Source organism: Artibeus jamaicensis, unplaced genomic scaffold, assembly GCF_021234435.1.
Source record: "Artibeus jamaicensis isolate MK-2021 breed Jamaican fruit bat unplaced genomic scaffold, CSHL_Jam_final contig_64, whole genome shotgun sequence".
Classification (NCBI taxonomy): Eukaryota; Metazoa; Chordata; class Mammalia; order Chiroptera; family Phyllostomidae; genus Artibeus; species Artibeus jamaicensis.
The window spans coordinates 15,263,480-15,279,319 of NW_026521911.1; the positions used below are offsets into that span (position 1 = coordinate 15,263,480).

General features: G+C 36.4%; 1 protein-coding gene across 3 annotated transcripts in view; it reads right to left on the minus strand.

Annotated features, from left to right (window-relative positions):
* The window catches only part of GRM5 (glutamate metabotropic receptor 5), a 447,694-nt gene that overhangs the window by 277,667 nt on the left and 154,187 nt on the right, over window positions 1–15,840 (minus strand). For all 3 annotated transcript variants that reach the window (XM_037137610.2, XM_037137609.2, XM_037137608.2), the window contains exon 2: window positions 14,085–14,334. In XM_037137610.2, coding sequence (XP_036993505.1) covers window positions 14,085–14,334 — 250 coding nt within the window. The remainder of the gene's footprint in view (window positions 1–14,084; window positions 14,335–15,840) is intronic.

Here is a 15,840-nt window from a genome sequence, read left to right on the forward strand (position 1 = left end):
TTCTCCCATAACTGATACCTATGATCATAGGTGATTCCAGGTTTCTAACCAGAAAACTGTAAAAATTCTACCAGACAAAATATGGTTCAAGGGTTCTCCAGCTTAAGATGATTTTTATTAGGTTTTTATTATGTACCAGGTATTTTTACAGGGACAGATGACAGAGCAGTGAACAAAACCAATAAAAATCCATGCCCTGGCCGGGCCAGGTGGCTCACTTGGTTGCAGCACTGTCTGCATACACCAAAAGGTTGTGCACTTAATCCCTGGTTGGTTGGGGTGTGTATTGGAGGCAACCAATCTATGTTTCTCTCTCACATTGATGTTTCTCTCTCTTTCTCTCCCCCCAAAATCAATAAACATATACCTTAGCGAGGATTACAAACAAAATCCCTGTCCTCCTAGAGTTTACCTTTTAGCACACACCAGAGAGACAGTAAGCCAAGTTGAGTAAGAAAATTATGTTGCATATTAGAGGGGAATACATGCTGTTGAGAAATATAAAATGGGTAGGTAGTGAGAAGTGTGCATGGCAATGTACATCTCAAGTTTAAATATGGTGGTCAGGGGAGTTGCTCTGAGAACGTAACGTTTAAGTGAAGAATTCAGATAGAAATCCAGTGATGAGATATCTCAGGTGGAAGATTGTTTTAGGCAAAGGAAGAAACAGTAAATGTATAGGCCCTGAGGCGGAAGTGAGTCTAGGATTTTGGAGGAACACTAAAAAGACCATTGTGGCTGGAGTAGTGGGGAAGAGGACAAGAGCAATAGCAGGGGGGGAGGGGGTATATGTGGGAGTCTGCTAAAAATGTAAAGACAGTGGCTTTTACTCTAAATAAAATGGCAGGTCAGTTCAATGGCTTTCTGAGGCAGGAAGAAGGGTATATTTGTGCATTTAGGTTGCCATCTTGAACCAGATCCACATGTATTTTTATAAGTATTCCTCGGAATAGATTAAATTGTAACTACCAGTTAGGCTCCTAATTACACATCTACTTTTGTTTGTTCTCATCTCAGTTTGTGTGTGCTTGTGTGTGTTTAATGTATGTATTCGGATCTAAAGATACCAGCATCCAGAATTACTAAAATGACAATGTAAGAAGAAAATAAGTAAACATGGTAAAGACAAAAATATAAAATTGCATTCTAAAAAGTGAATTAGCAACTTAATCTCATCAATATTAAGTTGACAGAAAAGGATACTTGTCACTATTACACATCTTTGTTTTGAGATTTTACTGAATGTGAATGGTTGAGAAAATGATGTAACTATTTTAACTAAAAGAGAGGAAGTGATGCAATTATTTTGTGTCAATTACATTCTTGCATATCTAGAAAGTGGAAAGCTTCTGGAAATAGTGACAAATATTTAAAGAGGAATTTAATTGTCCAAATATGGTATGGCTTTTCTCTATACTAGCAATAATTAGCTAGAAATTAAATATTCTAACAACAACTATAAATGCTATAATAATTCAATAAAAATACATGATCTTTATAAAATAATCTCTCGTTATGGAAGGATATAAAAATATAATTATAATTTATTTCCTATTTTTGATCAGGATATAGAATATCACTGGATTTTCAAAAATTAATATTTGGAAACCTAACTTTATAATTAGAGAAAATAATCAAAGTTTTTACAAACCAACAATATTTAACAAAAATAATAAAATGATAGAAATAGGAATAATTAGGCTGGTATGTCTCACCAGTTATTAAAGTATACTAGAAAGACTGTCATACAAGCACTCTGCTACTGGCAAAAAAAAAACAAACAAGAAAAGTCAAGTCAAACTGTGGTACCAAAGACAGAATCTAAAATTATATCTGAGCATACAAAAAATACATAATTTCAAAGTATAAATTTTAATATATAAAGCATTATTGTCATTTCAGTGGAAAAGGATTACTTATTTAGTATATCCCATAGACACATTTGAGCATCAACCTTAAAGAAAATAATGTTGGATTTATTACTGAATAGATTTAACTAAAAAATAATTCTAATTTCATTAAATACATAAAAGTATAAAACAAACAGTATTTCCTGGCCTTAGAGAAACTCTTTGATCAAAGAAGGAAATTCAGGACTCCATAAAAACCCATATTTTATTATATATCTAAATGAAATGAGAAAATGTGGCATAATCAGAGTGAAAAAAAAACAATGAAAATGGGAGGAAATGTATTCGTTTTTGACCATTATAAGAAGAAAAAGAAATGTAAGGAAGAAAACAGCTGAGTCACTCATATTGGTTATCTAGAGTGAAGGAAAGGAGAGAAGTGAGGAAGAAGGATGAGGTAAGAGAAAAATAAAAAAGATAATGGAAATATGGGAAAATATGCATTAGCCTAATGTTTCCTTATATTAACACATTCATTCAAAAGATGAATGGGCACTTCCTCTGTCCACTTTTTAATTGCATTGTTTCACTTTTTGGTGTTCAGTTTTATAAATTCTTCATACATTTTGGATAGCAACCCCTTATCAGATGTATCACTGGTGAATATCTTCTTCCAGTTAGTAGGTTGTCTCTTTGTTTTGTTGATGTCTTAATAACAGAGTAAAAAACAACTAAACTTTACAGTGTTCTGAACAAATAATTAAACCATTTCTAATCAACATTTACCTTCTTCATCGGCAACTCTAATGTAAGCTCAGAGGACTGAAGAATTTGAAGAGGTCCAATTGGACCTGCTCTTTTCCCAACTTTGAAAGAAACCAAAACCTTTGAAGCAGCACAGACAGAAGTCTAAATATGTTCATGGTAGTTCTTGTCTCACCATCTTACTAATTATTTGACTTTGCCCATTGCAAGTGATTTATTAGTTGATTGCATGGTTTAGCCTCACAGGATATACTCAATTTTTCATTAACCTGCTTTGTGAAGGCTAGAAGCTCACCACTTGATATTAAAACCTATGAATTAGCTCTCTCTCATAAAATTGTATAGAGTTTATGTCCTGAGGAATGAACTCTGCCCTCTACTCTGGGTTCTTACTTGACTTTGTTGTGGAGTAACACATATTCATTCTGCTTTTCCACTCTCTGTGGCAGTGGGAAACCTGTTTTTCACTCAGGCTGATGGAAGTTGGAAACTTTTTCTACTTCTACATAATTGCCACACATGATTTTTCTCTGCAGTCACAGCCATTCTCAAGTATGTACAATATCTTAGGTACTAGAGGCACAAAGATTAATAAAACTTTACTTGTACTTCCAGGAGCCCATATTCCAGTGGAAAAGAGGAAGAGGAAAACACCACACTAGAAATTTAAAGTCACAGGAGCTTTAAAGGGATCTGTGGAAGTCCTAGTAGAGTTCATGAGGTCTTCAAAACTGTTGGGGAATGTCTTACATGATAAACTTGGGTTTCATTCCAAGAAGTGTAGGTGATACTGTGAGCCAGGTATCTGGGGAATTAGAAGAGCTAGGTATCTTTGATAGAGGAAAGGTAGATACTTGTACTCCATGGGCGGGATATGGAAGTGCATCACTTCTGATACCCAGGTGGCATGCACTGGCACAGAATTACCCTTTAGTTGTGGGTTTCATCTGTTCTAATTGTATACATGTTACTGGTTGTTAAACATTTTAAATCTCACTTCTGGGTATAATGGGAAACGACTGGAAGATTTGGCCACATGTGCCAAATTTGGGATTTGAATATTAAAAAAAAGGAGTCAACTAAGATTATTAACACAGAAGGATTAAATAATTAAATTCGTTTAAGAGAAAACTAACTCCCAGGAAAATGGGGAAGATGGAAGGAGAAAGATAGTGTGAACTTTTAATCCAGGTCCATCAGTCCAATTTAGTAAATGAGAGAAGAAAACTTTATTAGAAGGATGAATATTTATACTTGAACAGTATATCCCTTCCTAAATTTAGCATGTTCTTTTATTTTTGAAAAAATTAATCACTCAGAATTGAAAAGGAGGCATTTGAAATGTACTATATGTTCCAATTACTTTGAACATTATGTTCCAGGATGCTAAAATCAAAAAAGCTCCTTTGTTCCTGGTCTCCTTCTCCACTGATAAACACCACATTCAAATCTGTACCCTTAACTTCAGCCAACACTGCCAGAACTGTCTGGAGCCTTGACTCAGCAGGAGCCTTACAGCCTCAAGGAGAAATTTTTAAAAAGTGGGGTTTATGTGCAAACCCTGACTACTGCTGAATATTCAAAGCAGAAGGCCTAATGTGTTGTGTGAGTAAGCAAAACCATGTTCACAGATGAAAAAAACTTCAGATCAGGCATCAACAAGCTTTTTTTGTAAAGGGCCTGATAGTAAATACTATAGGATTTACGGGACATACAGTCTCTGTTGCAACTTCTACTCCACTCTACCATCGTAGCCCCAAAGCAATCATATATACTGTATAATAAATGAGTGTGACTGTTTTATAATAAAACTTTGTTTACACAATTAGGGAGGGTGCCGGGTTTGTCCCATGCAGCTTAGTTTGTCAGCACTGCCTCAGCAGGATTTATCACAGTGTCCTCCAACTTGGAGAAACAGGGACAAAAGACATTCGTTCCACCAAATCATGTTACTCTGAAATACAATGAAAGAACATGCCTGGCTGGTGTAGATCAATGGATTGAGCATGGGCTTGTGAACCAAAGGGTTGCTTGTTTGATTCCTAGTCAAAGCACATACCTGGGTTGCAAGCCAGGTCCCAGTGTGGGGTGTGTGAGAGGCAGCCACATATTGATGTTTCCTTCTCTCCCTGTCTTTCTCCTTCCCTTCCCCTCTTTCTAAAAATAAATAAGTAAAATATTTTTTAAAAAGAAAATAATGAAAGAACAAATGAATTTCACCTGGTTTCAGCACAGACTAATATTCTGTATTCACTTTTGTTCCTTCACAGATGTCTGATCACTCTCTTAAAGCAATTTCAAAGTTCTCTCTTGTAGGAGCCCATTCTACATGGCGTGGACTCAGCTCTCACTCAGAGATGCACAGGACCCACGCCCACAGATAGTTTCTCCTGTGAGGAATCAGGCCTGCAATGTGTGTAGGCCACTTTGAGTCTTGCTTTTTGCTAAAAACTCCCGCACGAGGATTTGTGACAAACATTTACTGCAAAATAACTTCCTAAAATCCCTGCTAAACCTTCCAAGGATGAGTGTAACCATTCAACCACTTTTGCCTTTTCATTTGCAAATATCCCTCTTCTGTGATGTGATTAGAGGCATTGGCTCCTTTGTTTTCTGTAAAAGGTCACCATCTAAAGCAACCTGTGCATTGTAAATGAGGACCATCATGAATGTGGCAAGAAAGGGCCGAGGCTTTTTGCTCCCCTTGAGAGAAAAGCCATACTGCCCCTTTTCCTCCACCGGACTCAGTGGTCCGTGTGAATGTCTCATTTCATCCATACTGACGTGGACACTGTGGGCTGGTGTCTGCATCACTCTCTCTCCTGAAAACTAAATTTTATCAGAGTGTTTGCATGGAAAAATAGTAATTTGGGTTGACTGGTCCATCTCATTATTGAATTTGTCTTGTTTATAGAGTGTTGGGTTGCTCCAGCTTTGATTTGTCTTACTTAAAAAAAGAAGACATCTCTGTTTCAGAATCATCTTTAATTACTACTTTCCTTTATTAAAGACTGTCTATTTTAATAATATATAAAAATGAATTGATGCTTTATACCGTAAGGGTCAAATTTATTATTGAAATTAAGATCTAGTTACACCATAGTGGTTAATAATACAGGCTATCAACCAACACCTTCTCTGCCACTTACTGACTGTAATCTTGAGAAAATTAGTTGTCTTTCTGGCCTCTGTTTTCTCAGCAGTAAATGAGGTTAATAGTAATAACTTTCTAGTAGGATTGTCATAAAAGTCAATGAATTAATTAATAAAACCAACCACTTAGGAGAGTGCTTTATACACACAAACAGTAGCTATTATTATCATCCAATTGTTTTTAAAGTTCATCTAAACAAATATTAGAATTGCACCCTGTCTTAAGTTACCAGAAGCCCTTGAGATGCAGAGGTCTCTAACACACAAACCCTAGAACTAGAAGAGGCCTTCAAAGTCATCTGTGAGTTTCATTGCTCACACAGGAATCTTTCTCTGTCCTATAACATCCAGGCACTTTGTTTCCTTCTGGGCATTTTCAGTCTTCAGATTGGATCCCTAGCATCATTCAAAGCAACCAGTTTCATTGAGATTTCAGCTGCAAATACAGTGAGCATGGTGACATTGATAAGGCAAGGAATGCCTCTGAGTTTCATAGTCTTCATTTTAACTCTGTAGCTACTTCAGATAGAACTTGTGAGAAATAGAATATATCTTACTATTCACATTTTATGGGAAGAGTTTCAGAGATTTTTCACTCCCTGGGAGGGAAAAGCATGAAAATAAAAACACATAGCTTTTCTCCACTCTCTCCCTCCCTTCTCTCCTAAGAATGAGTGACTTATCTGTGTGGGGAAACTACAGAGTTGAGCATGTGTGACTCAGCCTTGACTTTTTATGGAGCAGTCTACCCTCTGAACCATGAAGTTCTCCTATTGTCCTTCTGAAAGCCATCTTCTAAAGCAGGAAAGTCCTGCTATTGCCCAGCCATGCCCGTGACTCTGGGGGTGGGGGTAGCATTAGGAGTTCCATTTGGTCACAGGTCAAAGTCTCTAATTAGTGGATGTGCATAAATCTCCATGACTCACTTCTTCTGGTGTTTAATTTGAGAACAAGGCTGTGTAACCAACCTTTAAAGCCCTAACAACAGTAAGAATCTATGACATTACCGATGTGACAGTATTGGTACAAATGTTTGTTACTTTAAGAACATTTCTCCTTTATGCTATAGCCAGATCTTCTTTCTCTCCCACAGTTTATAGTAAATGGAGTGATATGAAATAAAGATAACATGTGATACCACTTACTAACGACGTAGTTTTCCTGGTTCTCCAATCTCTATTGACAACATCTCAACCCACTGGCCCTGGGAGCTCAGCAACACACACGTACCTTCCTTCTTGCCTCCAAATTTACAAAGAGGAGAGGAACTGTCAAGAGAGTTTCCCGTTTTCAAACCTTTAAACGTACCTTCCTCTGCCCCTGAAATCATTTTTATTTCTGTTTCAGTTCTGGAGCTGACCCCTCAGTTTGCTCCCTCCATGCATGCTCTGTCATCCAGCCCCACATGTGGGGGATTTTACATTATATAGCCCACCCTCCTCATTTATTACATTCTCCTATTCTACCTGGATCCTAGCATTGAACAACCAGTTATTAAACAAACCTCTCCAGCTGGCCTCTACATGCAATATACAAATACCATGTCATTAAAAAGATGTAAAAAAACCCTGAAAGATAAAATTTGGCATTGTTCAAAATGCCATAAATAAGATAAAAATTAAATGGCAGGAGGAAAAATATTTGCTGCACATGTCAATGAACTACTTTTTTTTCTTTTTTTATTATTGTTCAGTTACAGTTGTCCCCATTTCCTCCCACATCCATTATTCTTCCCTGTCCTACCCATGTGCCACCTCCCACATTCAATCCTCTCCTTGTTGTCTTTGTCCATTGGTCCATTAACATGTTCCTTGACTTGACCCTTCCTCTTCTTACTTTATAAATTGCTTTTATATAAGTTGGCGATTTTCAACCAGTGTGTCCCAGCACACTTGGGTGCTGCAAGAGTTTTTAAAAGATGCAGTACCTATCTATTTAGTCAGGGGCACTGACTTCTTTTCCTTTAGGTTGTCAAGTAAAAAAATGACAACAGCCAGCACAACAATACCTGACTGGTGTGAGTGAATCAAAATTATACCTATATTTTCTGAGATCAGCAAAAAATATATTTCTTTGGTGTGCCGCAGAGTTTTAGTAATATTATCTCCACATGTAAGCAAAATAAATATATTTCTTTGTAAGATAATAAGCATATTTTAATTAGTGAGTGGCTTTTGTCCTGCCACCTTTTTATATCCATGCTGCCTTAGTCAACAGGATCATTTTTTTCTGTGCATACTGAGACCCTGTGTCTGTCTTAACTCTTCTAATCCATGATCCCAGAACTATTCTGTCTGTCTTAACTCTTCTAATCCATGATCCCAGAACTATTCTTTGGAAAACCAAACTGATCATATATTCTTTCTCACAAAATAAACTCTTACCTACTAATAGAATAAATATCAAAGCACTTCAAGGCTAAAAATAGTGTCTCCTAGGCTCCTCTCCAAATTTTTCACCCACAATTCCTTTACTCTGTGCTCAACTCATATAATTCAGAAAATTTTGCATATCATCCCAGGCATATACATTTAAACAAGTGGCTGTTTATACAATGAACACTATACAATTAGTCTGTTCTTTCCAACTCACTGTGGATAAGCAGTAAGACAACTTCAGGCAAAGTGGGGTGTGGTTTGGCTGTCTTATTTGCATTATAAATTCATTAAAAAATATAAAGAATTTTTAAGGCATTTCCTAAGTTTATTTAATTTTGAAAAAAGAAAACTAAAACACCAAAAAACAAAAGTAAAGCAAAAGTAAACTGAGCTTATCACAAGTGCAGATCATTTATGTTGCTTCAACAAATCTCTCATCGTGATACTGTCCACTAGAAAATGTCCATCACAATAAGAAACTGGTATGGCCTTGCCTAGTCATTTACTCTTTGAGTCTCAATTCTCTCCCCTATAAAATGGGGTTTTTAGTTCCCAGCTCAGAGTCATCTAAAACTGGCATGTCCAGTACTGTTCAGTTAGTGTCTCTGTCTCTGCTTCTCTCTCCTTTCATTTCCTCTCATCATCTCCCCTTGTACCTTCCCCTGGTTCTCTTTCTCCTTCCTGTTCTGTGTCTCTCTCTGCTTGTTTCCTAACATGTATGGGAATTCAATAAAAATAACTATTTTTTTCACATAACGATTAAATGACACTGAGTGGCCCAAACGGAATAAAATCATACTTGTTTTCAAATGGCTTTAACTGGAAATAAATACTCTGGCTCTACACAAGAATAAAGACTAATGTGTAATTCTGGTTAATACCTACTATCGCAGTTTCACTAGAACAATTAGTTGTAATTCTATCCACAAAGATCTTTATTGGAGTAAACTCTTGTCCTTTTCATTTCTAAAAATATTAATGTAGCATGACCTTGTACTAAGAATTATCAGTTATAATTTCCAAGTATATTTACAATTAGGTACATTTCCTCTTATGGCCTGGTAGCAATTATCATAAGACTCTCTGTTCTTTAGAAAGAGAATTTAAGACAGAAAGTCTTAATTCAAATATATAAATAATTTTAGTTAATCAAAGAAAAGATAAAGCAATCTTTATATAGTTAAATTGCTAAAAATTGTTCCTTGTTTCCAAGTTCATATTCAGGTTTATAATTCATAAATAATATATCTCAAATAATGTCTTTTGAGGTCAAGAATTAAAACAATGTATCCATTCTAGAAAAATAAGGCCCTTTACAAATGTTGTTTTTGCTTAGATTATTGATCCTTTTCTGTTGTCAGAGTCAAAGTGTTTAGCAAGATATTTCAGGGACCCGGACAGCACTTTTTCACTGGCAGTGAGACAGCAGATTATCCAGACCTTGAATGAGAAGACCCAGTGGCCAAGCCCATATCACTGTAACATTCAACTGATGTGCAGCACAGATGGTGAGATATGTTGATGGATGAGGTTGTCTTAGCAGTAGAGTTACCTTAGTCCTGCCAAACATTTTAGTTGAATGACCTATTAAAATTGCCTATCCCAATGCCCCAGGAGAGATTTATAAGTAACTGCACCTATTAAATGTGGAACATTTTAGAAAGTTCTGAATACAGATTCTTTTCTTGAAGCTTTGACTTCTAGGTTCTGAGAACCATCCATCCATGTTAAATTGCAGGTGGGGAAAGAAGGAAGCATAAAGAGAGATTGGGGAAAATATATGCAAACAAAATAATCTCAAAATACTAAGAAGAGTTATGGGGTAAACTGAATAATTTTAGGAGGAAACATTAATTTAAAAGTGCTAACTTAAATTTGAATTATGCAGGATAGTTTTTTTATATCTCACCAGGATTTATGAAGAAGTGGGAATTTGCTATCCAATTATAACTTCCCTGTGTTTCTGTTCTATAGGGGACAGGCTAGAAGAAAAAAGCACTGGATTGAGAGTAACGGTAATAAGGCTCTTATATAGCTTTGGCCATGTCATCCAAATTTTTGGAGTATTACTTTTCTCACTAACAAAATGAGAGCCAGTAGATGGTCTAAATTCTCTCTTAAGATAATTTCATCAGTCTGTTGAGAAGGGTAATGGGGAAAAATAGATTTCCATAACACTAGAAAAATAATATTTGGGTTTATTGTTTATTTCTAAGCCAATTTTAACTTCTATAAGTCAGAATTCCAAAAGCATTTAAATGTTTTTGCTACATGTAAGATGCTTTCATTTCTTATTCTATATAAAATAAACTATTCACAATTCCTTTCAACACATAAAAAAATAAAAATAAAAAAATAAATTCTCTCTTAAAATTATTGAATTTTGCTTTTCAACTCACTGCCTTAGACCTCCAATTTTATGATCAGGAATACTTTGAACTTACTGAGAAATAAACAGTAAAACACACTGCTAAATACTCAGTCTCTAGAGTTACAAAGACTTATTTTAATTTTGTCTTCATCATGTACATCTATATGTCCTTCTTCATTCATTGTTACTCAATATTTATTAAGTAATAAGATCCTTGTCTATAAAGTGAAGATAATAGTACTCAACATGAAAGTTATTGTTAGATTTATTTTTTCATTGCCCTTGTTTACTTTCTACATAAACTTGTCATCTGTAAGGTCCATAAGAAAAGTGACTGTTGTCTGTTTTATTCACTGATGCATCTCATCTCAACATATAATATAGGCACTCAATATCTGTCAAATAAATAATTAAATAAAACAATGCATAGAAAGTGCTTAGCATATTAATTAGCACACAGCATTTGACAGGTGATGCTATCAATGGTTTTATTAATATGGAGAGTGCTACTTCACTATGAAGAGGTAGGAATGGAAGAGATAGGAATGCTTCAAAGAGAAGGTGAAGGGGACTGAGGACCATACTGTCGTTTCTAAATATTTGAAAGAGTATTACATGTAATTTTCAAAAAAAAAAAAAGAAAAAGAAGAAGAATTGAAGAGGTGGAAACTTCATGGAGTTATTTTTTTTAACTCAGAGTCAAAAAGCCTTTTCTAAAAACACTGCTCAATGATGAAATGAAATGATGCTCAACTCTATGTTGGATTTTTAAAATCCTCTTTTTAATTGATTTTAGAGAGAGAGGAAGGGAGAGAAAGAGTGAAAAATAACAATGTTTTTTTTCACTAACAATGTTATTTTTTTCAAATAACAATGGAACACTGATCAGTTGCATCTGGTATGTGCCCCAACTGGAGATCAAACCTGCAACCTGGGAACTAGGAGCCCTGACCAGGAAACAGAACCACAAGTTTTGGGTGTATGGCCCGATGCTCCCACCAGCTGGGCCACCTGGCCAAGGCAATATTGAATTTTTATTAGCTAGTCAATGAAAGGATTAAGAAATCTAGTGAAAGGTTATCAAACTATTACTCTATAAATTAAATAAATTGAAGAGAAGTTCATGTAAAGAGCATTCACAGAATAAATTTAAAAACATACAAAAATATTGAATTTTGTCCTTAGGGTGCTGTTAGCAATAAAAATACAGTTAGAAAGTAGCAAATACAGTATAAACCAATTTTCCTTGTGTACATGTTATCAAAATCATTTATTTGTTGACAAATTATGGTGGGAAAAAATGCAATTGATTTGTATTACTAAAGTTGGCAAAAAAGCAGAAAGAAGACATAAAATCTGTTATTCCCCATCAGAAAGGCAGGGTTGTTCAAAGACAGCTTTTTCTTTTCTGTTCTTGCCATTCGAGTGGCAAGACTGCACTTCAGAATTTAAGAATATTGGCAGTGGGCATGTTCCTGGATTGTATGAAACTAACTGGCGCATCACTCTTGCCAAGTAGGGATGATGTTAGGTAAAATGTATGACATCGATGAAAAAGCAATCTCTCAATATCACTGTTATGAAGGATAGTTGCACTCACATTAAAATAGTACATCCATCTACTGCCATCAGACCAGACAGAAAAGAATAAGGTACATAGAGTGGCTATCAGTGGCTATCATAAAATATGGCTAAGCAGGAGCTCTGTCTGATCACAGAAGGTCAGTTAGGCATTTGGAAAATAAAGGAGCTATTTTATTTTAATAAGCAATTAAAAATAAAATAATGAGTTAAGTTTCTATTTTGGACAGTAATATTGAGGTAGATGCAGTGGTTCTGAAGGATTTCAATAGTCTTTAGATTGACTGCCCACTAGAAAAAATATGTGATCAAATGATAATATTTGTACAGCACAGCATGGTGAAGTGCATTCACGCATTCAAGCTATGGTGCCCTGTGACCCTAAAACAGTCAGTCGGAGCAGGAGGGGAGACTCGGCCCATTGGCCAAGAGGCTGGGAGATAAAGCCCAGGCAAGCATGGAAAGCTAAAAGGATGAATGGATGGGGTCCCCAGCACTCTAAAAGCTGGGAAGATAATTGGATTAGGAAAAAGCCCTCCCCTCCCTACCCTTGTAAATACCAGGGTCTTTAGCAGGAGGATTAAGATATCTTTCAGATGGGAGCTCACCATATTACCAGGTTGTGCTGTACCTAAATACAACTCTTTCCTTTTGTACCAACATCTGTTAGGCTTTTAGAAGCAGCAGCCTGCCGAACCTTGGTTTTTGTTCGGTATCTTACTGATTGCAATGGTTAATTTTATGTGACAGCTTTCCTGGGCCATGGGGTGCCCAGACATTTATTTGGTCAAATACTCTGGGTGTGTCTATGAGGGCGTTTCTAGATGAGATTAGCACTTGTATCAGTAGATTGAGTAATTCAGATTGTTCTTCCTAATGTGAGGGCCTCATCCAGTGAATTGAAGACATGAATAAAACAGAAAAGCAGAGTCAGTGGAAACTGGCCTGTCTTCCCACATGAATTGAAACGTTGGTCTTTTCTGGTCTTCAGACTTACATGGAAACATTGTCTCTGCTTGGTCTCCCAGCTGCCAGCTTTTGGACCAGAGCTACAACATTGGCTCTCCTGGGTCTTTTCCTACATATACTCACAATATCATTTCTGTTCCTCTGGAGAATAGGGGATACACCGATTCAACAGCATCAGCAGGGAATGAACTGAGTTGTGCTAGTCAAGTGGATTATCCAGATAATTAAAATCAATCCCTGTAGAAGTTAATCTTTTATAAACTTGGCTGGTAAAAATGTGGGTGATCGGGAAATGTAATAACACTTTTGTTGCACATAATAATAAGCCAGCCCTGGCTGGTGAGGCTCAGTAGATTAAGTGCTGGCCTGCAAACCAAAAGATTGTGGGTTCCATTCCTATTCAGGGCACATGCCTGGGTTGCTCAGCCAGGTTCTCAGTTGGGGGCATGTGAGAGGCAACCAATCATTGTATTTCTCCCACACTGATGTTTCTGTCCCTCTCTTTCTCCCTCCCTTCCCCTCTTTCTAAAAGTAAATAAATAAAATCATTTTTTAAAGTAAAATGAGGGTTAATTTTTGAACATTTTAAAAAATTGGTTGTAAAAGCAACTTCTTGCTTTCAAACCCAAATTTCTATAATTCTATACTATGAGATATGTTTTTGTAGCCATTCTCAAAATCAGTTTCAAAAGCAACAGCAAGTAGTTTGAAATGTGTTTACTGCCCAAGGCAATTATGCAAGCGTTTAAGAATCTATCTTTCGTTATAGTCATTTTGGGGAGGACTTAAGGACTCATCACCTTTATATATTTATTCCTGTTATCAGCATTAATCAGCACATGGCACTTCTACTTATTTTCCATGATTATTTCCAGGCTCTGGTGTTTTATATTTAAGCTCTAGGTCCACTCACAAGTTAAGCTTCCAAAGCATCTGTTCTTGTGCACCTAATGATACCCTTTGATGCCGCCAGTTTCCTGGTATTACCTCCACGTGAATTTTCTTACAGTCACTCACCTTCCCAGAAGCAGGAATTCTCCAGCTAGACCCAGGCGCCTCATGGCCATCAGCAGTCCTCGCACGGTCATGCCCTCGCAGAAGCAGGCTACCACTCGGGCCTTGGGCAAGTGACTCCGGAGCTTCTTGAGCAGTTTATCGAAGCTCTGCTCCCCCGCGTTGCTGTAGATTTTGTAAGAGTGAGCAATGCAGATTCCTTCCTTGGCTGACATGTCTTTGAAAGCTTCCATCCCACTCTCTCCGTAGTTGCCTGGGTAGAGATATAAGCAGAGGGGTGGTGAAATGGGAGTGTTGGATTAACTGGGTATAATTCAAGGGAAGAAGGGCTAGGAGCAAGAAAGGTGCTTGGTAGTCTTGGATTTGGAACCCAAAGACCTGAAGGAGTTTTTGCTCTTTTACTGATTTTCTCATTTGGAACAATTTACAATAAAACTACATTTTTTATATATATATATATATATATATATATATATATATATACACACACACACACACACGTACATATATACATACACATACACACATATATATGCATTTAACATATATAAACTACATTATTACAATAAAACTACATTATTTATATATATAAATACATATTAAACTTTTAAGAATTTCTCACTGAAAGAGAACAATATTAAAAATGCAAGCAATTCAGCTTTATATTTGACTCAAAAGGCTTATAGTCTAGTGTGAGATGATAAGAAATAACTGCAGTTTTTTCCTTCTCTCACTTCCCTTTGCTTCTCTCACTGTGTGATTATCTCACCCTTGGTTTTGTCACAGATCAATGTATAAGTTGGGAAAAACATTTAAAGGTTCATTCTATAAAATCATAAGGAAGTTAGGTATATTGGACAGTGATTGCAAATTTCTTTGAAAAATCTGGGAGTTAAGGATTGATGGAGGTCTTTTAAAATTAATGGAAAATGGGAATCAATTTTGACAATTGACCGTACGGTAGGAAGTGTAAAATCTTTGTATATGGAACCACACTGAACTCTTATAACAATATTTTGAGATATACATTCCGACCTCCACGACACAGATAAGAAAACAGCTGAGGCAGTTGGGTTTGCACTTGCCCTGAGGCACACACGCAGTGGGTGGAACACTGAACTCCATTCCCAGGTCTAAGGGCAACGATTCTTCTCCCTGCATTCCTCTATGGCTGACTTTTAGGAGACTCGGAAGTCCAATTATGTCTGCATTTCTCTTTCCTAATTAAAGGTGATTAAGCTTCAATTTTAGATGATTTTGGAGCTCATTTTCTGAGTTTTCAAAAATTAGATGGGTGAGGGGCATCGATTTGAAGAACACAGAGTCTATTATGAGACCCAAGCTGTGGGACATATAAAGATGGAACTAGACTAATAATAACTAGACCTAAGAAATGAAATTTCATCAGGAGTAAATCTCAGATGAATAAGAGAGTACAAGACATTCATTTGTACAGGTTTCACTATATGACTATATTAATGGTAACATAAATAACTTTATTTTGAATTTTGGAAAGTCAGTTCATATACGTTAGCTCTCTGCTTCTCACACCACATCTGACAAAATGACAAAGGTAATACTATTTCTTTTTCAGGAAATACTCCTGAAGTTGCATTTAGCAAGCAGGTGGCAGTCTTGGTTGGAACATACATCTTCTCACTCCTGACCGTGTGTGTGTGCTCCATGATAGCACAGGTAACTTCTGCCAATGAGATCCTCAGACTCTGAGGGTGGACTTTTGTGCAGTTTTACGGGGCAA